At 45.9% G+C, this 24,559-nt stretch overlaps 1 protein-coding gene across 1 annotated transcript in view; it reads right to left on the bottom strand.

Moving 5' to 3' along the window:
• Positions 1–674: 674 nt before the first annotated feature.
• PDE2A (phosphodiesterase 2A) overlaps positions 675–24,559 on the bottom strand; it is a 179,342-nt gene continuing 155,457 nt past the window's right edge. Inside the window, exons 14-30 of the mRNA XM_070749409.1 lie at positions 19,944–19,983; positions 19,644–19,707; positions 18,706–18,784; positions 17,590–17,767; positions 16,605–16,717; positions 16,246–16,323; positions 15,734–15,856; positions 14,584–14,654; positions 13,408–13,530; positions 12,410–12,497; positions 10,427–10,474; positions 7,610–7,684; positions 6,813–6,912; positions 5,343–5,455; positions 4,440–4,478; positions 3,314–3,420; positions 675–2,132 (exon numbers count right to left, since the gene is read on the bottom strand). Of these exons, the coding sequence (XP_070605510.1) occupies positions 1,898–2,132; positions 3,314–3,420; positions 4,440–4,478; positions 5,343–5,455; positions 6,813–6,912; positions 7,610–7,684; positions 10,427–10,474; positions 12,410–12,497; positions 13,408–13,530; positions 14,584–14,654; positions 15,734–15,856; positions 16,246–16,323; positions 16,605–16,717; positions 17,590–17,767; positions 18,706–18,784; positions 19,644–19,707; positions 19,944–19,983 (1,674 nt within the window). The 3' untranslated portion in view covers positions 675–1,897. The remainder of the gene's footprint in view (positions 2,133–3,313; positions 3,421–4,439; positions 4,479–5,342; positions 5,456–6,812; positions 6,913–7,609; positions 7,685–10,426; positions 10,475–12,409; positions 12,498–13,407; positions 13,531–14,583; positions 14,655–15,733; positions 15,857–16,245; positions 16,324–16,604; positions 16,718–17,589; positions 17,768–18,705; positions 18,785–19,643; positions 19,708–19,943; positions 19,984–24,559) is intronic.

Below are 24,559 nucleotides of genomic sequence, written 5' to 3'. Positions count from 1 at the left end.
TCTTCCTTCCTTCTTCCTCTCTCTCCCTCCCTCTTTCTTTTTTTCTTTCTTTTCCTTCCTTCCTTCCTTTTCTTTCTTTTCTTTTTCTTCCTTCCTTCCTTCTTCCTCCTTTTCCTTCTCTTTCTTTCTTTCTTTCTTTCTCTTTCTTCCAAACTGGGTTTCCACCGAAAAGTGGCTCGCTTCCACAGAGCCGGGACGACCCGGGTTGAGCAAAGTTAAAAAGCTTGACTCTTTCGAACAGAATCTGTAGATAGATATGTACATATATATATTTATATATACACCCACACGCACACACGTTAGGCGCACACACGCACACACAGGAGAGAAAGTGTGAATCACATACACACCCACGTTAAAACCAGAAAGGGCTGAGCTGCAATGTGTAGCCCGAAAGAAGGTCAGTTGCTATTCGATCCTGTAGTTATAGCAGTGTTTATCGAGCGTGGCCCCTTTAAGATGGGTGGACTTCAACTCCCAGAATTCAACAACCCATCTTAAAGGGGCCACGCTCGATAAACACTGTTCCAAAGATAAATATTTGGCCATTCACAACTCAAAAGGGGGTAGTTGTGAAATTCACCACAGGGAGGGGAAATCTGTTGCAATCCGCGAGTAAGCCCTGCACGATTCTTTGGGAGCCCTTATACTCGATTGTGGAGTGTGAGAAATGGTTTCTTTTTTTTTTCCTTTAAAAAAAATGACCCGTTTTTCTAAAAGTCGAAGAGAAGTTGGCAGTGATGAAAAGAAGTTTTGCAAAGCGAAGGGCCAGCCGAAGCCACGCAGCCGGACCTCCGCCTCTTGGGAGGCGCCACCAGCTACGATTGGGAGCCAACAGGGTTGTGTGGATGCAAATGTGAACCCGGACGGGACCCATGTCAATGCCAAAAGGAAGGGTTGGGTTTTTTTAATCCCTTGCCACCAGCTAAACTTAGTGATTTTGTTGGAATGTGGCTTTGCTCATTCATGGCCTGCTTGGTAGAATTCAGATAAAATAAATATCCCGGAGTCTAAATTTTTCCCACCCTAAAGTTTCCAAAGCCACTTTAAGACTTGTGGACTTCCACTCCCAGAATTCCTCAGCCAGCCATGAATGATAGAGTTGGAAGAGGCCAGAAGGGTCATCTAAGTCAGGGGTCTCCAACTTTGGCCACTTTAGCAATAGCATTTAGACTTATATACCGCTTCATAATGCTTTGACAGCCCCGTCTAAGCGCTTTACAGAATCCGCCTCTTGCCCCCAACAATCTGGGTCCTCATTTGACCCCCCTCGGAAGGACGGAAGGCAGAGTCCACCTGGAGCTGGTGGTGAGAATTGAACTGCTGAACTACAGCTGGCAGTTAGCTGAAGCAACCTGCAGGTGCCGCACTCTAACCACAGCACCACCCGGGCCCTTTAAGACTTGTGGACTTCAACTCCCAGAATTCCAAAGCTGGCTGGGGAACTCTGGGAGTTGAAGTCCTCGGGGCTTCAAACTGCCACGGATGGAGACCCCTGGCTCAGAGGCTGGAGAACCCCCACCGACAGAGGTGGGCGGCAAAAACCTCCATAGCAGGCCTAATCGAGACCCCCCACAAGGAAGCCAGAACTGACGGTTAAAACCAGAGCGGTTCCAGAGCGAAACGGACTCAACTGGAGAACCTTAAAATGCAGAACTGGGCACCGGAGCAAAATGGGTGAGAAAGCAGAAGGGAAAGTCGAGATGTTCGTAGGCAGCAGGTCAAGTTCACGGCATAAATTGTTTTTTTAAAAACCCCGTGGAGGGAGGTCTTGTTTCCAAACTCAGCCCCCTCCTCTTTCCCTGGGGACCGGGGAGGGAGGGAGGGAGTTTCAAAGTTGCACTTGTGTGTTTGGGAGGGGGGAGCAGGGAGGGGAGGGGGGCCAGTTGGGGGGGTCTCATTCCAGTTCCGATTCCCCGTGGATGTGTTCCCCGTCGAGGCAGCCGTTCATCTTCAGCCCGTCCGTCTCGGCCATGGTCTGCAGGTCGTACTCCTCGTCCAGGAAGTCCAGGGAGTTGTTGCTGGGCAGGCCCCTGAGCGTGAATTTGTGCGAGACTTTGGTCCAGTGCTCCCGGTTGCTGGCCACCCGCTCGTAAAGCTCCGACGACTTGGGGAACAGCTCCTGAAGCAGCCTGCAAGGAAGAACCGGCGGCCGTCAGAACTCACGGCGAGGCCACGCTGGCCATATCTAAGCACTTTAGATGTTTGTGAGATTCCCAGAGGAACATACAACACACACACACACACAGACAGAGGCAGGGTTTGCCGCTAATGCTGCTACTGGTGTGCCGTGTGCGCCATGTGGGTCTCTGGCGTGTGTACGCGTGCGTGTGAGATTTCGCTTCTGCGCATCATTTATTTTATTTTATTTATTTATCAGATTTGTATGCCGCCCCTCTCCGAAGACTCGGGGCGGCTAACAACAATAATAAGACAATGTCAACCAATCTAATATTTAAAATAATCTAAAAACCCACAATTTAAAGAACCACTCATACACACAAGCATAGCATGTATAAATTCTATCAGCCTAGGGGGGAAGAATATCTCAGTTCCCCCATGCCTGACGACAGAGGTGGGTTTTAAGGAGCTTGCGAAAGGCAAGGAGGGTGGGGGCAACTCTGATATCTGGGGTGAGTTGATTCCAAAGGATCGGGGCCACCAGAGAGAAGGCTCTTCCCCTGGATCCCGCCAAACGACATTGTTTAGTTGGCGGGACCCGGAGAAGGCCAACTCATGTTGTACCCCATGATTCTTGACAAATGTGTTTTTTTCTTTTATGTCCCCTGAGAGCATCTGCACCAAGACAAATTCCTTGTGTGTCCAATCACACTTGGCCGATAAAGAATTCTATTCTATTCTATTCTGTTCTGTTCTGTTGTGTTCTGTTCTATTCTGTTCTATTCTATCCATGTGCAGAAGCGAAATCTCGCTCGGACACGCACACACGTCAGAAACCTGCAGCTCGATTTTTACTATCGGCGCAGCGTCATCCGTACTGGTTGGAATCTGCTACCACACGCGCAATCTTGCACACTTCAAACCCAGAAAGAGACGGACCCTTCTCGCCACATCCTGGACGCCTCTTCCCCTGGAGAGGTCTCGCACACGCGTGTCCTGCTTGTGAGTGTCCCACACGCCCCCTTGCGCGCATCTCGGGCCCAGAGGGGGGATTTTTCTGCAGGCCACGTGCTTATTCCCTTTCTGGAAAGTTCTCGCACACCCGCGTCCTGCTTGTGAGATTGTCCGAGGGACACAGACCCCCCCCTACCCAATTGGCACACCTTGAACCACGAACAGCTGACACACTCACTTGTAGATGGGCATGGCGATGTGTTCCATAAAGCTGATCTGCAGCTCAGGGATGTAGGCTTTTTCTCGGTCCATCATCTCCATCGGACGGTTGCCCATGGCTTTCTCCTGGAGGAGGGGAGAGAGAGGGTGAGGGAGGGAGAGGGAGGGAGGGAGGGAGGCCACAGCCAGGCCACAACTCTCTCCCGATCCTTGGGATCCATGACCAGCTGCACGGTATGTGGACAGGCCACAACACATACATACAGCCATGTATGTGTGTGTGAAACATATTTTTGCTGATAATGAAAAGGAAGGGAGACTACTATAGATTCATTTCGGGCTTATTTGGCTTCATCAGGTAGCCACACCCTTACTGGGATTTGAACCTGGGGCTTCTGCCTTGTAAGGCAGTGGACTTAGCCTCTAGGCTATAGGCTCATCTCCTGTATCAGCTTGTACCAGGCAGAGACAAAATAAATCACACATAACCCTTCCCTGGTACAAGCATATACAGGAGATGAGCCTGTAGCCTAGGGGCTAAGGCTGCTGCCTTGCAAGTCCGAGGCGCCAGGTTCAAATCCCAGTAAGGGTGGGGCTGCCAGATGAAGGCAAATAAGCCTGAAATAGACCTATAGTAAGTCTCCCTTCCTTTTCATTATCAAGAAAATATGTTACACACACAAATACATATATATATACACATACATACATACATAAATACATGCAAATATATACATATTTGTAGATTTTCACGGGTATAGGTATGTAAGTCTTGGAATATTTGGGTCTTGGTGACGTTTCAACGAGGTCCACTCGTCATCTTCAGGCTGGTGCTTTGGTGTGAGAGCTCTGTTTGCCCGAGCACAAAGCTGAAAACACCAGCCTGAACATGACGAGTGGGACCTCGTTCGAACGTCGCCACGATTCTATCAACCTTACACGGGAAAAGACCCAAATATGCCAAAACCTACAGACAGACAGGTAGGTAGATAGATAGATAGATAGACAGATAGAGATAGATAGATAGAGAGAGAGAGAGAGAGAGAGAGAGAGAGAGAGAGAGAGAGAGAGAGAGAGAGAGAGAGATGGGATATGTGGTTAAAGAGAGCACTAGAATTGGACTCAATGGCCTTATTCTCACATACCAGGTCACCCTGTGAGAAGAATTCCTTGTAGATCAGCTCCTGGAAAGGAAAGACACATGGATTCAGTGCAAGCTGACCCACCCTTCAACTCTTCGTTCTGCAAATTCAGGGGTTGGAGTGACAGATATCTGTCCTGATTTTCCCCAACCTGGACCTCTTTGGATGCCCTGCGATCAGTGATGGGCTCCAACAGGTACGCTCAGGTACGCAATACTAGTAGAAAATTTTTGATTCCTGCCCCTTCTGGGCTCTGGGTCTGTTTTTCCTATCTCAGTAAATGAGGTGGAATGTGCATAATTTTAGAAGAGCTGTGTGTGCGTGTTTGTACATACACATACAGTTTATATAGTAGATAATGTATATTTTTGTGTGCCTGTGTGTAATATGTATGTACACATATGGCATCTAAACATAGAATTAAAGAGTATGTTTTGGATGCTCAGTCATAGTAAATAGAGAGGGAAATTGTCTCTCTTTGAGGTGAGGAGAGGCCAGGCACCCTAATCCAAACCCTTGATGTGAGTGATGTCAGGTTGGCCACCTTTAAGCCAGTCACATGACCTTTAAGCCACCCCCATGGACACATGATTGTCAAGTCACTCCCACCTGGTCACATGGCTGGCAGGCCACACCCACAAAATAAGCCATGCCCATAGCATGGTGTAAAAATCTTTGTAGCCCTTCACTGCCTGGGATCTTGCTTTGAGCTCTCCCAGACATTGAGCTGGACAATGGGACAAACCCTGGCTGGCGTAGATGACCTTTAGATGCCCCCCAAGGACCACCGGCAGAATAACAGTGTTAGAAAGGACCTTGGAGGTCCTTTGGCCAGAGAAGGTGCTGGTCGCAGGAAGAAGACCTCCCCTTTCCAAGAGAGGCTCCGTCCTCGGCCTCGGTACTCACCGCGATCTTGCGGGTGGTCTTCCAACCTTTGGTCTGGTCTGAGAGGTCACAGGAGGTCATGAGGAGGTACAGCAAGAGGCTGTGGTGCTGTTTATTCGCAGGGTCGTAGCCAACTGCAAAGGGGGAGAGAGGAGGAAAGAGAAAAAAGGAAGAATTGGAATAGCAGGAGAAAGAATAGAGGGAGGGAAGGAAAAGGGGAAGGGAAAAAGGAAGGAAAGGAGGAGAGGAAGGGAAATAGAAAGAAAAGGAGAGAGAAGGAAGAAAGGAAAAGAGAGAGGGAGGGAGGGAGGGGAAAGGGAAGGAAGGGTAGAAGAGAGGGAGATAGTGAAAAGTAGGAAAAGGAAAAATGGAAGGAAGGAAGGATGGGACAGAAGGAGGGAGGGATGTAGAAAGGGAAGTAAAAAGGAGAGAGGGAAGGAGGGAAGTAGAAAGGAAAGGTGAAAGAAAGAAGAAAGGAAAGAAGAAAAGGGGAGGGAGGGAGGAAGGAAGGAAGGAAGGGGAAAGGAAGGGAGGAAAGAAGGGAGGGAGAGTGAAAAGTAGGAAAAGATGGAAGGAAGGAAGGGTTGGAGAGAGGGAGGGAGGGAAGTAGAAAAGAAAGGAGAGAGAAAGAAGAAAGGAAAGAAGAAAAGGGGAGGGAGGATGGAAGGAAGGAAGGGGAAATGGAAGGAAGGAAGAAAAGAATGGAGGAAGATAGGAAAAAGTAGGAAAAAGAAAGATGGATTGAAAGAAAGATGGTAGGGAAGGATGAAGAAAGAAAGAAAGAAAGGAGTTGAAGTCTACAAGTCTGAGAGTTGCTGAGGTTGGAGATCCCTGGTCCAGGACACAAACACTATTTTTGTCCTTCAGGGATTTGGTGACGTCCGCCCACTCTGCCAACCCCTGGAGAAAAAGTCTGTAGAGGTTCTCCATCACCCAGGTCCTGGTTGTTCCAAATGATCTTTTTCCAAGAGGCAACTGGATTTTGTGGTTTTTCTCTTGAAGATGTTTCGCTTCTCATTCAAGAAGCTCCTTTAGCTCCGGCTGGATGTTGGGGGAATGGAAGGATTGACACTCCTTGCAGATAGCTGGTCATTTGCATCCTTTTAAAGGGTCGTTGAGGCCTCTTGGAGGATTACCTCTGTCCTCAGGCTCACCTGAGTGGTGCAAATGGGGGTGGAGCCTTCTTGAAGGCAGGATGCTTTCTGCCATGGGTCCCTTCCCTGTTGACTCCACATCCTTCTGCACCACTCAGGTGACCTTGAGGACACAGACAAGCCCTCCAAGTGGCCTCAACGACCCTCTGAAAAGGATGCAAATGACCAACTGTCTGCAAGAAGCATCAATCCTTCTCTAGCTGGAGAAGCTTCTTGGAGGAGGAGCGAAAAGAAAACACACACCAATTGCCTCTTGAAAAAAAAGCCCCCTTTGGAGAACCCCTGGAGAAGGCCCTCAATTTGGGAAGGATGGGAAGGGGGAGGTCCCCTGCTTTACCGTCGGCCATCTTCTGCAAGTCTTTGAAGATCCTCAAGTGATGCGCGAGGTCGGTGGCCAGGATAATGTCCCTCATCAAATCCAGCATCCTTTGGTAATCCTGTGGGGTCAAGCGGTCCCTGCTTTAGCATCCTTCACAATCGATCGGTCAAGAGAGGCTCCGCTGTGGCCTGATTTCTCAAGAGGTTCCCAGGAACTGGGCATGATCTAAGGGATGTGTTTTTATAGCCCTTCACAACTTTAAGATGTGGACACTTCAATTCCCAGAAATCTCCAGCCAGCACAGAAGGACTTCCACTCCCAGAATTCCCCAATCGCCAGAGGTGGGTTTCCATTCCTGGAATTCCTGAGCCAGCATGGATGGATCTCATTTCCCAGAATTCCCAACCACCAGAGGTGGACTTCAATTCCCAAAAGTCCCCAGCCATCATAGGACTTTGACTCCCAGAATTCTCCAACCACATGTAGGGATTTTAAGTCCCATAACTCCCGATCCACCAAAATTGGACTAATTCCCAAAATCCTCTAGTTGCCAGAAGTAAATTTCAACTTCCAGAATCCTCCAGTTCACTAGAGCGGGACTTCAACTCCCAGAATTCCCCATTCACCAGAGTTTGACTTCAACTCCCAGAGTTCTCCATTCACCAGAATTGGACTTCAATTCCCATAAACCCCCAGTCAGCCTAGCCCTGAGGAGGGGAGGAGTGCCAAAGAAGGTGGTGTGCCCTAAAGACCCCCTCCTCCCTTTATATAAGCCCCTCCCCAATTTCTCACGCCCACGGATGAGACGCACCCACCTTGCGCGAGAAATGGTCGAAGATGTTGCAGCCGTGCGTGTTCAGGATGGCGATGGCTTGAGCAAAATGGTGTCTCTGCGGCAGACAAAGCACAACGATAGAGGTCAACAAACGGAGGGCGTAATTGCACGCCCATAGATCAATCGTGTTCTGTAAGTGTGTATCGGGTTGTACAGAAGCACAAGTGTGATACAGGTCGTTCTCACCTCACAGGCAACCTTTGGATGTTACAGGAATGCTAAGGGAAAAAAGTGACTTATCATCGGTCCTCAGACTTACAGCCATCACAGAATTCGCTCGGTGTCACGGGATCAAAATTCGAGGACCGGCATGTATTTGTGACCATTGCGCTCTCGTGTGTGTGTGATGGAAATCACCATTTATAACAAGGAAGGTCAACTAGGGAAGCCAGATTTGCTTAACAACCGTATGACTCATTTAACAATACTGGCGATTTGCTTCGCAATGGTGGCAAAAAATAAATAATAGTCCGTAAAAACCAGCGCTTGACTCACTGACAACCTGCTTGGCTAGTGGATATATTCCGGCTTCAAAGGCAGTCATACGTCAAGGACTTTCTTGTAGATGGTTTGATCCCACAGAGCAGACAGAAATATTGCCCTGACCAGCTCCCCAAACACGACAAACCCTATGAAATTGACTCAAAGCCTCCTTTACTAGGAGCACCGGCAACCCTGGCAAAAAGGTTCTCTCTCACTGCAGGCTAACAAGTCCGTCTGGCAGGGGGGATGAATAGTTGTCTGCCCCATCTATTCATCTCCGTCCCTGCCTTTTGTCTCCAGAGCTAGGGTGGGGCTCTATTAGAAGCAGTGGCTCTTCTGTCCCAAGGACCGGCCCATAGATTTCCACTGCTCTCCTCTTCTCTGCCTTCTGTGCATTTGTGCATCAGGCACAGGACCCAGCTGTTTCTCCTCTTCCTCATCGGCCACCTCCAGACCTGGGGGCCTTTTATCCCCAGAGCTAGGGTGAGGGCTTCGCTAGTAGCAGTGGCTCTTCCGTCCCAGGGACCAGCCCATAGATTTCCACTGCTCTCCTCTTCTCTGCCTTCATCAGGCACAGGACCTAGGCATTACTCCTCTTCCTCATCAGCCACTTCTAGACCTGGGGGCCTTTTATCCCTAGAGCTAGGTGGGGGCTTCACTAGTAGCAGTGGCTTTTCTGTCCCAGGGACCAGCCCATAGTTTTCCACTGCTCTCCTCTCCTCTGCCTTCTGTGCTTCTGTGCATCAGGCACAGGACCCAGCCGTTTCTCCTCTTCCTCATCACCCACCTCCAGACCTGGGGGCTGTTGACTCTTCATCTGAGGGCTGATGGACCGCCCAGGCTCCATCTTTCTCTCTCTCTCTCTCTTCCCCCGCAGAGCTCTCAGGTTGCCCTGGTGCTGGTCCTGACGCCCCATGCCTCCTCCTCTCATTCGGCTCAATCAAGATGGCAGCCTTGATGTAATTGAAACTTTATTTGTATGTATGTATATTGGTTTGTTTTTCTTACTTATTTAGAGGTAGGTTTTTTGACTTATGGACACAATGAATGTGGATAAGTGACGCAGCTGTTAAGTGAGTTTCGTCCCATTTTATGATCTTTCCACCTACGGTCATTAGGTGAATCCTTGCAGTGGTTAAATCAGTTACATGGTTGTTAAGCGAATCTGCATTTGCCCGTGGACTTTGCTGGTCAGAAGGGGAATCACGTGACCCCAGGACACTGCGACCACCAAGAGAATGCTGCAATGGTTGTTGTGTGTGAAAAATGGTTGCAAGTCACTTTTTTCAGTGTTGTTGTAACTTCAAAGGGTCACTAAGAACTGTTGTGCGTCGAGGACTCCCTGTGTGGGTGACTATTCTGTTCAGACCCAGGTAAATGCCCAGGGATTTTCCCACAAGCGATGGAGAAAGGGCATCCTGAAGACATTTGACCCACAGGATTGGGCCGCATTTAACCCTAGTTCTCCTCTGGCAAAGAGGGCGACGGATTCCTGAATCCACCATGGATGGAGCCTCACGTGGTCTCCACCACAGTCTCTTCCTTTAGTTTACCAGAAGAGGGTCTCCTGCTTGAGTAGGGGGTTGGACTAGAAGACCTCAGAAGGGAAGGGAAGGGAAAAAAGAAATAGAGAAAGGAAGGAGGAAAGAATAGAATAGAATACAGAGGAGGGGAGAGGAGAGTAGGAGAAGAGAAGAGAAGGAAAGAAGAGAATGGAATAGAAAAGAATAGAATAAAATAAAATAAGAGAAGAGGAATAGAATGTAGAATAGAATAGAATGGAGAGAAGGAAAGAGAAGAAAAGAGAAGAGGGAAGGATAAAGAGAAGGAAAAAATAAAAGAGAGTAGAAGAACAGAGAAGAGAAGAGGAATAGAATAGAGTCGAATCAAATCGAATAGGAGAAGAGGAGAGAAGAGTTGGAAGGGATCTTGGAGGTCTTCTAGCCCAACCCTCTGCTCAAACAGGAGAATCTCTACTCTGTCAGATAAGTGGCTGTCCAATCTCTTCTTAAAAACCTCCAGTGATGGAGCGGCCACAATTTCTGGTGGCAAACTGTTCCATTGGTTAACTGTCCTCTCCTTAATTCCCGTTTGCTTCTCTCCTGGACGAGTTTCCCTCCATTGCTTCTTTTCCCGCCTCCAGGGGCTTTGGAGAATAGGTGGACTCCCCCCTTCCCCATCTTCTTCGGGGCATCCCCTCAGAGATTGGAAGACTGCTATCATCTCGATGGTTCTATGTCCTAGTTGCCCTCGTGTTCTATACAGCAGTGGTTGGTCCTTGTCAGCTACGGGGCTGGTTCCGGTCTCTCTTTACCTCCATCACGGACCCTTCGGAACTGTACAATGCAGCCAGGACGGATTTCTGGAAGAGAGGGAATGGAGATAGGTTTCATCGGAGAAGTCGGGTATATGGTGTCCTGCTCTCGGGCCCCCGATAAATTCCAATTCCCAGATAATCACTTCTTAGTAATAAAATTCATTCAATAAGAATGTAATTCACATATGTGGTATTTCTGCATAGATCTGGTAACAGTTAGGGTTTTTTATATTCTGTATTAGTTAGACTTCTACTACAAGCGGAGCAATGGCAGCTCCTTAAATGTTTAATGTTGTATGTCTTTGTCCTTTTTTGAAAATAATAAAAATATTAAAAAAAATAAATTCACTCTTTATTTTCAATCAAGCAAGGTACATAGAAACATAGAAGACTGACGGCAGAAAAAGACCTCATGGTCCATCTAGTCTGTCCTTATACTACTTCCTATATTTTATCTTAGGATGGATCTATGTTTATCCCAGGCATGTTTAAATTCAGTGATTGTGGATTTATCTACCACGTCTGCTGGAAGTTTGTTCCAAGGATCTACTACTCTTTCAGTGAAATAATATTTTATCACGTTGCTTCTGATCTTTCTCCCAACTAACTTCAGATTGTGTCCCCTTGTTCTTGTGTTCACTTTCCTATTAAAAACACTTCCCTCCTGGACCTTATTTAACCCTTGAACATATTTAAATGTTTCGATCATGTCCCCCCTTTCCCTTCTGTCCTCCAGACTCTACAGATTGAGTTCATGAAGTCTTTCCTGATACGTTTTATGCTTAAGACCTTCCACCATTCTTGTAGCCCGTCTTTGGACCTGTTCAATTTTATCCATATCTTTTTGTAGGTGAGGTCTCCAGAAGTAGAATGAAGCAAACATTCTTACGTTTTTATTAAGAAACCAGCCTCAACTCTGGATCTGGGAAGCAAGCCAAAACTAAATCCTTATCACATTCCTAGATAACTCTCTTCTCATAAATCAAAACATAATCAGTCACCACCACCCTTTTGCTAACAGAGGAACACAGCATAAAATGTCTTGGGAGAGACCATGATTCTTAGCATTTCTTTTCAGGCTCGCCACAGTTCCTCGGCTCTTCTACGTAACAAACATTGAAAGTCCACGCCCCCCTTTCCCAAACACCTTCCTTTATATAACCTGGAAGTGACATCCCACCTCAAAGAGTTAAGGCTGTGGATTTATACCTTTTACTCTGGATCTCCTCTCGCCTTCTAGCCATTCTTCTATATCGTGGGTTTAGATTTAGAAATCCAGCAACAAAGCAGGAAATAGGTCTCTTTGGGTCCAACTAATTAGAGTCCAAAACAGGAACCCAAACTTACAGATACTTTTCTTTAATCACACAGCTCTCATTAACTGACTCACTATGAGTTGGCAGGAAGCCTGGAGATAAGGAGCCCAACTCCCTAGTTCGTAATTCATCATTGAAATAATAATATCCGAAGAGAGAAATCCAAGTGGAAACATAACGGAAGTTGACTTCAACGCTGAAGCGTCACGTGGCTCAAGCTTAAATAGCCTAAGGGCGTGGTCAATTGTTCTAGAGATCTATTCATGCAGAGACCTCCTCTTGTTTAGCCACTCGTGCCTTCTGGCAACCCTGCGTACCCTAGCATCAAGAAGAAGCTCCTCCTTTTCTCCTGAGTCACTCATGGGCACCTCGGGAAGTGCAGAAGGCCCTGATTGGCTTTCACCCCTGACACCATATCCTCTCCAACGCTCTCGCTATCAGACTTGGATGCCAGGTATACGGGCCTGCGGTACCACAACTGTCTCTCGATCTTCAGGATCCGTGACCCGCTGCACAAGATGTGGATGGGGCACAACAGGATTATACTAGTTCGGACTCATTTTGGCAAACTAGATGCTCCAAGAATCAGCTGCGAGCGAAGCAAACACCGAAAACACCGAACCAGATGTTTCAAAACCAGTAGGATCCCAGCCCTGAACCTTACCGATGCCACTTGAAAAGAATTGTTGGTGCCTCGGTGGTCCAAGTCGTGGCACATGCAGGAGACGAACAAGGCAAAGATTTCGATGTCTCTGTTAGATAGGGAAAATTATTATTATTATTATTATTATTTATTAGATTTGTATGCTGCCCCTCTCCGTAAACCAAAGAACAACGGAGGCGATCAGTCCCAGGCTGCACAAGAGTTGAGGTGGTGCAGCCGGCAGAGTGCAGTACTGCAGGCCACTAAAGTTGAAATTACTCAAATAGAAATGGAATTTTCTCCGAAAGCCTTTTTGTTAGGAATTTGGGGTCTGGAGAAGTAAGGTAATTTGTTGTGTGAGGAGGGGTGGAGGACTCTTCTTGTGAAGTATTTCTGGACTCCTTCGATTGTATTAATGTCTGTTATGCGGTGTGGATTCCCTACAGGTGAGCTGTATTCAAGAATTGGTCTGACAAATGTTTTGTATGCTCTGGTTAGTAGATCGGTGCTTCTAGAGAAGAAGCTGCGTAGAATTAAGTTTTTGGCTCTTAGTGCTTTTTTGGCAATGCTGTTGCAGTGGGCTCTGGGTTTTTTTTGGCTCGTAGAAAGGCTATGGGGGTGGTGGAGGAGGAGGCCGGTTTTACCCTCCCCTGGCCAGGAAAGCCTTTGAAGCCTGCGGAGGGTGAAACACGAGCCTACTGGGCCCACCAGAAGTTGGGAAACGGGCCATTTCCAACCTCCAGGAGTCCTTCGGGGGGCAAGGGAAGCTGTTTTTGCCCTTCCTGGGCATTGAATTGTCGGTGTGGGCACTGACGCATGAGCAATGGTTTCGGCACCAGAGGAAAAAAAGGTTCGCCATCTCTGTCTTACGGTATACGCATAAATGGGTACATGGAAATTGTGGAGAAAAAAAGAAAAATGTTTGTGTTTTAAATATTTTTTTCAGCCCAGCAGTAGGGTCTCCGTCCCTGACTATCCCGGGTTTTAAATGAAGCCCATCATCCACACCTCCCACTTACTCCAGGTAATTGACGAGCTCCAGATTCTTGTATAGCAGGTAGCAGAAGTGGGACACTGAAAATGCGTGTGTCCAGTTGTGGTAGGGAGGGTCTCGGTACCCCTTCTTCACCATGAGGCAGAACCTGAGGGAAACCACGAAAAAAAAAAGACACCACGTCACCAAGAGAAGAAATCCTGCTTCTTTATGCCTGGGATTGAAGACCAAGCAGCCATTACATAGAAACATAGAAGTCGGACGGCGGAAAAAGTCCTCCTGGTCCATCTCGTCTGCCCTTCTACTATTTCCTGTGTTTTATCTTAGGGTGGATCTATGTTTATCCCAGGCATGTTTCAATTCATTGACTGTGGATTGACCAACCACGTCTGCTGGAAGTTTGCTCCAGGCATCTACTAGTCTTTCAGTAAAATAATATTTTCTCATGTTGCTTCTGATCTTTCCCCCAACTAACCTCAGATTGTGTCCCCTTGTTCTTGGGTTCACTTTCCTATTAAAAACACTTCCCTCCTGGACCTTATTAATTAATTATTTTATTTTATTTTATTTTATTTATTTATTTTAGATTTGTATGCCGCCCCTCTCCGTAGACTCGGGGCGGCTCACAACACAATAAATTTAACCCTTTAACATATTTAAATGCTTCGATCCTGTCCTCCCTTTCCCTTCTGTCCTCCAGACTAGACAGATGGAGTCCATGAAGTCTTTCCTGATACGTTTTATGCTTAAGAGCTTCCACCGTTTTTGTTGCTCATCTTTGGACCTGTTCAATTTGATCCATATCTCTTTTTGTAGGTGAGGTCTCCAGAACTGGACACCGTACTATTCCCAATGTGGTCTCACCAGCGCTCTCTACAGCGGGATCACAATCTCCCTCTTCCTGCTTCTTACTACCATCTTAACTTTTCTGAGCCCACCTTGTGGATCCTCCTGTCGCCTCTTGAGCCCCTTGGCTGAACCAGGACTCCGTGGGGCTTTCACCAGCCCTGGTCCAGCAGTGACACCCCCTTGGGATCAGCCAGATGTGCAAGGGTCAGGCAGGACCCCACCCTTTCCTGGGGATCTCCTCTCGGCCGAGGCTGCCCATTAAATGATGCGCTGGACCTGGTGTCCACACGGAGAAGCAAATTGAGTCCTTTGATAACTTCAGGATCTGTCTATTCGTTTCTCCCAATCCTACCTGACGAGGGTCTGACGATCGATTTTGTAGGTGCTGATGAAGTTCATGTCCTGAAGCATGCTCAGAATGGCCTTTGGGAGAAAGGAAGGAAGAAAGAAAGAAGGAAGAAAGAGACAAATGACTTGAGGGGAAAAGTTTGATAGGGAAAAATGCTTCATGCTTTTTCTTCCTTCACCTCTCCTCCTCCCCATCTCTCTCCCTTCTTCCTTCCCCCTTCCCCTCTTTCCTTCTTGTACTCCTTCTCCCCATCCCTCTCCCTTTTCCTCTCTCTTCTTCCTCCCTCCCTCTCCTCCTTTCCCCTCCTCCTTCACTCCTCCTCTCTCCTCCTTCCTTCACTCCTCCCTTTCCTCCTCTTCCCCCAATCCCTCTCTCCTCCTCCACCTTTCTTCCTCCACCTCCCTTTCCACAGCTGCAAATGATACACCCATGTGACCACGGTGACATGGATGGTCATGCGACCACTGGTTGATGGTCCTTGGTGCCAAAGGAGTTTCTGGATTTATTATTTGATGTTTTCCGACCTACATAACCTCTCCTGAGTCTCTTGGCAAGTGTGAGGTTGTTTCATGAATGAATGAATGAATGAATGAATGAATGAATGAATGAATGAATGAATGAATGAATCAATCAATCAATCAATCAATCAATCAATTCAATCAATCAATGAGTTGATCAATGAATAAATGACAATGAATTTATCAATGAATGAATTGATCAATGACTGACTGACTGACTGAACTGATCAATGACTGCCTGACTAAATGAATTGATCAATGAATGAATGACTGAATGAATTGATCAATGAATGAATGACTGAATGAATTGATCAATGAATGAATGACTGAATGAATTGATCAATGAATGAATGACTGAATGAATTGATCAATGAATGAATGACTGAATGAATTGATCAATGAATGAATGACTGAATGAATTGATCAATGAATGAATGACTGACTGAATTGATCAATGAATGAATGACTGAATGAATTGATCAATGAATGAATGACTGAATGAATTGATCAATGAATGAATGACTGAATGAATTGATCAATGAATGAATCGATCAATGAATGGATGAACGAATCCATGAATCAACCAACCAACCTTTCCAGGTGCTTCAAGCAAGCGAATCAGATCCAATGCTTACCATCGATGTGTCGTCCTCTGGAAGGGATCGTGGTGTGTAGGTGAATTTGGCGAAGTTCGGGTCAATGTGTGCAACTGAGATGATTCCTTCGTGGAGAAGCTTGGTGTGCTCATCATCCGACACCTGGAAGAGGAAAAGGACTCATCATTTCCGAGCAGAAAATGGACAGGCGACTTCTTCTGATGAAGGAACAATGTCAGGCCCCAGAGAACGACAGGAGGAGACCCAAAGTGGATGGATGGATGGACAGAGAAATCACAGATAGATAATGATAGATAAAGGATGGATGAGACAGACAGACAAGACAGAAATGATATATAGAGAAATAGATAAATGATAAATGTATATATCTGAAATAATTTTTTTAAAAAAATAAATAAATAGTGAATGAGTGAATGAACCAACCAACCAACCAACCAACCAAGAATTCATTCTTCTCCAGCCCCAGCTCGAGTCGCACCCCCCAATCCTCCTTCTGACTGGACCCTTCATTTTAGCCTTCGCATTCCTACCTTCATGTGGTACATCATCATCTCGTTGGCCAGATGGCTTCGGTATTGGGCCTCGTGGACCTTCTTGTAGAGCAAGGACTGTAGGGAGAAAAAAGGAGGGTTTTTAAAGTCCATCCTGGTGCGTGGAACTTCTCCGTGGGAGGTAGTTCAATAAAGTTAATTTTCCAGGGTTTTCTTTCCCCGAATCCCCCTCCCTGAAGGAACCAGGTTTACGTGCAGCCTCCCACCCGGATGCCTTGGGATGCAGAGCCTAGAATTTCCCAGTGGATCCGATGCTCCTCCCCCTGGAAGCTGCTCGGCTCCACTCGGACAAAGGCCACGAGCCACGAGAAAAGAGAGAGAGAATAAAACTCACGTACGTGAGCGATGCTGATACCACAGTAGATGGAGAAGGCGGTGGCCAGGTCCTCGTCAAATTTGCTAAACCAGGGCCCGTTGATTTTATTGACCAGCTCAGCCACTCCAATCACCTCTGGAAGATAAAAGAGGGATGGGGGAAGAGGAGGAAGAGGAGGAGGAAGGAGGTTAGTACCAAAGGGTTCGGACTGGAGTTAAGTAAAAGGGCAGCTTTCAGATGGGTAAACTTCAACTCCCAGAATTCCCCAGCCAGCTGAACCAATCTTCCTTCCTTTTTCCTCCCTCTTTCCTTTTCCTTCCTTCTTTCCTTCCTACCTGCATCCTTCCCCCTTCTTCTCTTCCTCACCTTCTTCCTTTCTTCCCTTTCTTCTCTTCTTCCTTCCTTTCTCTCTCTCTCCTTTCCTTCCCTTCTTTTCCTCCCTTCTTTTCCCCTTCATCCTTCTTGCCTCCCTTCTCTTCTCTTCCTCCTTTCCTCCCTCCCACCTTCTCTCCCTTATTCTTTCCTTCCTTCCTTTCTCTTCCTCCTTCCTTCCTCCCTCATTCCCTTCCTCCTACAGATTGTGTCTCCTTCGGACCACTTTCATGGACTTGAAAGACAAGCCACCGGCCAATCCAGGATGTCCTTTTTCCTCCCTCCCTCCCTCTTTCCTTTTCCTTCCTTCCTTCCTCCTTCCACTTTTTCCTTTCTCCCTCCCCTCAACATTCCTTCCTTCCTTGCTTCTCTCCTTCGTCCTTCCTTTCCTCCCTTTCTTCTCTTCCTCCTTTCCTCCCACCTTCTCTCCCTTCTTCCTTCCTCCCTCCCCCCTCCCTCCTTTCTCTTCCTCCTTCATTCTCTCTTTTCCTCCCTTCCTCCTACAAATTGTGTCTCCTTCCAACCACTTTCATGGACTTGAAAGACGAGCCCCCTGTCAGTCAAGGGTGCCCATCTCTTGGGACAGTCAGAGGGGCCCGGGACCTGCCTATCTGCCCCGCGGACGGTCTGCTCACCCTGATTCTCATCCTTGATGGGGAAACACAGGATGTTCCTGGTGCGAAACCCGGTGCTGTCGTCCACGCCACGGTAGAAGAGGGGGTGAGAGTAGGCGTCTTTGATGTTGAGGATCTTCCCGGTGGTGGCCACGTGGCCGGCGATGCCCTGATCAGCTGGAATCCGGATTTCATAGCTCTGTCACCAGGGAAGCAGAATCTGCGGGTTACTCCACACATATCCAGGTTTTTTGTTTTACTTATTCCATAAATCGACAGAAAGAGCGGAGCAAATATAAAACAATGACGAAAGGAAAAGGGGAACGTGGAGAAAAAGAAAGGAAACACAACAATAATAGGGGTGGCATACAAATCTAATTAATAATAATAATAATAATAATAATAATAATAATAATAATAATATGCAGGAAGAGAAAAATGCTTCCGGTTTGCATTGTGGAATCGGCGTTTTTCAAACTTGGCAACTTGAAGACTTGTGGATTTCAACTCGCAGCAAAGCTGGCTGGACAATGAGTCTTCAAGTGGCCAAGGTTGGAGACGCCTGACATCGATGACCCTTCTAGCCTCTTCCAACTCCATCATTCATGGCTGGCTGGGGAATTCTGGGAGTTGAAGTCCATAAGTCTTAAAGTGGCCAAGATTAGGGACCCTTGACATCGATGACCCTTCTGGCCTCTTCCAACTCTGTCATTCATGTCCGGCTGAGGAATTCTGGGAGTTGAAGTCCACAAGTCGTAAAGCAACCAAGGTTGGAGACCACTGATCTAAATCTAGTATTTCTCAACCTAGGCGACTTTAAGACGGGTGGACTTCAACTCCCAGAATGCCCCAGCCAGTTTCTGACAAGCCAAGTCAATGGGGGAAGCTTGGATTTGCTTAATGACCGCAGGATTCACTTAACGGCTGTGGCAAAAGGAAAGGGAGGCAAGATTCCCTATTCACCTTCCTGAGCAATGGAACTTTTGACCTCAGTTGTGGTCATCCGTAGAGCACTAGGTGAACTGAGCTTCCTCTCCTCCATTTGGAACGTCGGCAGAGATGGAAAGGTACCTTGGAGGTCATCTAGTCCAGCCCCCCTTGTTTCTTCCCACACTCGCCTCCTACTGCTTTGCTCACCTCGTCATCCACTACCCCTCCGTCGAACACCTTGGCCACCAACTCGTGGCTGCTTCGGTCCAGCAGGAAAACCGAACATCTGGAAGGGAGAAAGGGGTGAGGAGAGAGCCTGGCGGAGGGACACGTGGACCAATCCCCCTGTCCGAGAGCCAGTTAGAGATATTCTATCCCTTCTCTATTTCATTTCTTCCTTTTTCTCTCTTTCTCTCTCTTTCCTTCCTTCGTTCCTTCTTCCTCCCTCCCTCTCTTTTCCCTTCCTTCCTTCCCTTCCTTCCTCCTTGCCTCCCTCCCTTTTTCCTTCCTTCCTTCCCTGCCTCCCTCCCTCCCTTTTATTCCTTCTTTTCTTCTTTCCTTCCTTCCTTCTCTTCCTTCCCACCCTCCTCCCTCCCTTCCTTCCTCCCTGCCACCCTCTTTTTCTTTTCTCTTTCTTTTTTCCTTCCTCCTTCCTTCCCTCCCTCCTTCATTCCTCCCTTTATTCTTCCTTCCTTCTTTCCTTCCTCCCTGTCTCCCTCCCTTTTTCTTCCTTCCTTCCCACCCTCCTCCCCTCCTTCATCCCTGCCACCCTCCCTTTTTCTTTCTTTCTTTCTTTCTTTCTTTCTCTCTCTCCTCTCTCCTTTCTGTCCCACTCTCTCTTCCATCCTCCCTCCCCTCCCCCCTCTCCCCCCCACTTTCTATTTTCCGTTGATCCCTCCACCCAGAGTCACAAATTCCAAGGGAAACCAGGCAGGAGATCCTTGAAATAAGTGAACTAAGTATAAAACAAGGATGTGTCCCATAGGCCCTCCCCTCCGGCATTTGGAGGCACCTGTGAGCCATCCAAAAACACTCCCCCTCTCCCCCCCCCCGTGGCTGTTCCCAAGCGTGCCATGGTTGTCAGTCCCCCCACTCGAGGGTCCTGCCTCGACCCCCAGGCCCTCCCGCCCAGCGTGAAAACCCACATTTCGGCATTGCTGAGGTTCCTGGCTTCCGTGATGATCTCCTGCAGCAACACCGAGACATCGTCTGAAAGAGCAAGACGGGCGGAGAGACGCTCAGAAAACCAGGGGGGGGGGGAGTCAGGTATATATAGGGCTGGGGGGTCTTCTTCCCACCCCACTTCCACTGGAGAGGAACCAGCCCACCCACCCCAATTTCAGGGAATACAGCCAAATCATCAATGCTGAAAACAGGGACCTTCTAGGTAAGCGCCTGGTTTTTCTCCAGCCCTTGGCCGGCACTGGCTGCCCTTGGATACCTACCCAGGTGAGTGAAAAGGTTCTTGGCCACTTGCAGAAGAGCCTGCAAAGAAGAAAGACAGGTGAGCCCTCTGGGTCTTTCTAAGGCGTTGGGGGGGGGGTTGGAAAGGAGACACATTACTACCTCTTATCCCAACCCAAAGATATGTTTTATTTTTATTTTCCCTTCTATTTTTATTTTTATTTTTATTTTTATTGTTATTGTTATCTATCTATCTATCTATCTATCATCTATCTATCTATCTATCTATCTATCTATCTATCATCTATCTATCTATCTATCATCTATCATCTATCTATCTATCTATCTATCTATCTATCTATCTATCTATCTATCTATCTATCTATCTATCTACAGTATCCATCTATCTATCTATCTATCTATCTATCTATCTATCTATCTATCTATCTATCTATCTATCTATCTATCTATCATCTATCTATCTATCTATCTATCTATCTATCATCTATCTATCTATCAATCATCTATCATCTATCTATCTATCTATCTATCTATCATCTATCTATCTATCTATCTATCTATCATCTATCTATCTATCTATCTATCTATCATCTATCTATCTATCATCTATCTATCTATCTATCTATCATCTATCTAATCTATCTTATCTATCTATCTATCTATCTATCTATCTATCTATCTATCTATCTATCTATCTATCTATCATCTATCTATCTATCTATCTATCTATCTATCATCTATCTATCTATCTATCTATCTATCTATCTATCATCTATCTATCTATCTATCTATCTATCTATCTATCTATCTATCATCTATCTATCTATCTATCTATCTATCTATCTATCATCTATCTATCTATCTATCTATCTATCATCTATCTATCTATCTATCTATCTATCTATCTATCTATCATCTATCTATCTATCTATCTATCTATCTATCTATCTATCATCTATCTATCTATCTATCTATCTATCATCTATCTATCTATCTATCTATCTATCTATCTATCTATCTATCTATCTATCTATCATCTATCTATCTATCTATCTATCTATCTATCTATCTATCATCTATCTATCTATCTATCTTAGCCCCCTCTAAGCAATTTACAGAATCCGCCTCTTGCCCCCAACAATCTGGCTCCTCACTTGACCCCCCTCGGAAGGCTGGAAGGCTGAGTCAACCTGGAGCCAGTGGTGAGATTTGAACTACCAAAATTCAGGCAGTCGGCAGTCTGCAGAAGTAGCCTGCAGTACTGCATTGTAACCACTGCGCCACCACAGCTCATATTGCATCTTATTTACATTCACAATACTCATCTGAGGGCTATTGCTTAACAAATACCTATAAATAATGTACATACTGTTCAGCGAGATGTGAGATGTTCTCAGTTTCCATAATGATTTTTATTATGGTGATTACAGATGGTTGCTAATATACGTAGCATTAATAACCAACCATTGCAATATCTGTCACTCAAACTTCAATAAGAATAGAGCATTAAGTTTCAACTCAGTTTAATGTTACAGATTACCAGCAATTCTAGTCCTTTAGGCCAATTTCAATGCCAGAACTAAATAATACAACATTAATAAAAAAGACACCACATCCACTTACTTCACTTACATGAAGACTTTTCTGTTTCCCTCGACCTCTTCATCTGATTTTAATTGTGTTCCTGTCCTGTGATTTTAGATTTAGATGACTGCCTTTCTTATCATCCCAGGCCTTTTAACTGGCTTAATTGTATTTTAATGACATTTTAATGTACATTGTTTCAGTCTTTTGAATGACTGCCCTGCAGCTGTCTCATTTCCACTGTGTGTGATGTCTTTATTTTGCACTTTATTTGATTGTTTTATGTGTTTAACTGTTTTTTTTATTGTAAACTACCTAGAGATCTTCAGCTGTCAGGCAGTTTAAATAATTTTAAATTGACAAAGGAACGAACCAATTTTATTTCTCCATCTCCCGAGACCTTGACCGGTGGGACACTGCCTGACTCTGTTGCAGACTCACACTAATTCACTGTCACCCATCATCCCCAGCCTGCTCAGCTTGCTGAATGTCGAACTTGGAATACTCATCTCAAACAACCTAAGTCCCAAAGCCCACAGCAACAACATCGAGAAAAAGGCTTTGAGAGTTGTTAACCTAATTCTACATCGCTTCTGCTCTGGAAATCTCACACTACTAACCAGAGCATACAAAACTTTCGCCAGACCAATCCTTGAATACAGCTGATCTGTCTGCATTTCGGACATAAACACTCTAGAAAATGTCCAGAGATACTTTACGAGAAGAGCCCTCCACTCCTCCACTCGCCACAGAATCCCCTACGCAACTAGACTCACAATCCTAAGAAGGCTTAGAACTACGTCGCCTTCAACACGACCTAAGCATAGCCCATAAAACCACCTGCTACATCGTCCTTCCTGTCAACGACTACTTCAGCTTCAGCCACAATAACACACGGGCACACAACAGATACAAACTCAAAGTAAACTGCTCCAAACTCGACTGCAGGAAATACGACTGTAGTAACCGAGTAGTTGATGCCTGGAACTCACTATCTGACTCTGTAGTATCATCGCCTAACCCCCCAAAACTTTACTCTTAGACTGTCCACTGTTGACCTCTCCCGATTCCTAAGAGGTCAGTAAGGGACCGTGCATAAGTGCATCAGCGTGCCTTCCGTCCCCTGTCCTAATGTTTCCCTCTTACTAGTATCAGGTATACAAACATTGTTATATCTTTGTGTACCACCAACACGTTCTTCACAACACAAACAAACAAATAAATAAAACAAGTAGATCTGCAGCCTTGATCTCTTCAGACGAAGTCCCACATCTGCATTTACACAACATAGGAAGTTTGGTTGACTTGACCCTTGGCTAAGCTGTCTTTTGCTGTCTGAATATGCGGTGTCAGTTCGGCTCTTGGGCTCAGCTTCTGGCTCCATCTGTTGCAGGTATATGCCTAAGTATGTATGTATGTATGTATGTATGTATGTATGTATGTATGTATGTATGTATGTATGAGATCTGGGTTCCAATTGACCTCACTGCTGATTCGCTTCCTCCTGTGCCGTGGGGGCATGGAAGCATTGTGTGCGTGCATGCCCAGTGCTGAAAACTCATCTTCTGCACATGCGCAGAAGCAAAAAGCAACATGGCACCCACTATGGTGCCACCGAGAGACAGAAATTCCTGCTACTGGTTCTAAAGAACTGGTCTGAACCCACCTCTGGTTTGTATGTATGTATGTATGTATGTATGTATGTATGTATGTATGTATGTGTATATGTGTTTGTTTGTTTATTCTGTCATGTTTATGTAGCGTGTATTTGAGTTGGAGACTCTTTGAGAGCTGTATGCAACATCATCCTTTTTTTTTAATATCATGGCAACCATAACTGGATAAGTAAATTCAACCCCCTTGATTTACTTATAGAATGGAGCCAATTTTCATATTCTCACATGGACTTAGAAGGCTTAAGAGTAATGTTATTGCCACTTTGAATGTACACTAATTAGCATACCTTAAAATGAAAATTTCATGGCATTTCATTTTAATGTATGTGGATTAGTGTACATTCAGTGACAGTAAAGTTATCTCTTCTCTTCTCTATCCTTCCTTCTTCTTTTCTCTCTTCTCTTCTTTCCTTTCCTTCTCTTCTCTTCCCCATCCTTCCATCTTTTCTCTTCTCTTCCCTTCTCTTTTCTTTCTTTCTCTTCTCCATCCTTCCTTCTTCTCTTTTCTCTGTTATCTTCTTTTCTTTCCTTCTCTTCTCCATCCTTCCTTCTTCTCTTTTCTCTCCTAGATAGCTTCCAGGCAGGATTAGAAAGATTCAAGGATGCCAAGTGTATCATAGGTGGTGATTGAAACGGGTGTCCAAGTGCCGCCTCTATGTGGGTTGAGGCAGGCAGGGTCCCCTTGGGTCCCATTTGTTGGGGGTCAAGGGAAAGGGAGGGTTTGGCCTTTTCCTTCTGCTCAAGATCCCCCTGGACAATTAGAGGGCCACTGTGGGACACAGAATGCTGGACTCGATGGGCTTTGGCCCCATTCAGCAGGGCTCTTCTTAGGTTCTTATGTTATCTTTTCTCTTCTCTTCTCTTTTTATTCTTATTCCTATTCATTCATTCATTCATGTTTATGTAGTATATATTGGAGGTGGTGACATTCTGAGAGCTGCATGCCATGAAATTTTCATTTTAAGGTATGCTAATTAGTGTACATTCAAAGTGGCAATAACATTACTCTTAAGCCTTCTAAGTCCATGTGAGAATATGAAAATTGGCTCCATTCTATAAGTAAATCAAGGGGGTTGAATTTACTTATCCAGTTATGGTTGCCATGATATTAAAAAAAAGATGTTGAGACTCTGGAAAGAGTGCAGAGAAGAGCAACCAAGAGGATGAGGGGACTGGGGGCTAAAACTGTTGTGAGCCGCCCCGAGTCTACGGAGAGGGGCGGCAAAGAAATCTAATAAATTATAAATAATAAATAATAATAAATAAAACATACGAAGGTTGCAGGAACTGGGCCTGGCTAGTCTGATGAAAAGAAGGACAAGGGGGGACATGAGAGCAGCCTTCCAAGATTTGAGGGCCTGCCACAAAGACGAGAA

Source organism: Erythrolamprus reginae, chromosome 4 (assembly GCF_031021105.1).
Source record: "Erythrolamprus reginae isolate rEryReg1 chromosome 4, rEryReg1.hap1, whole genome shotgun sequence".
Taxonomy (NCBI): Eukaryota; Metazoa; Chordata; class Lepidosauria; order Squamata; family Dipsadidae; genus Erythrolamprus; species Erythrolamprus reginae.
This window is presented reverse-complemented; position numbering and strand designations above follow the sequence as displayed.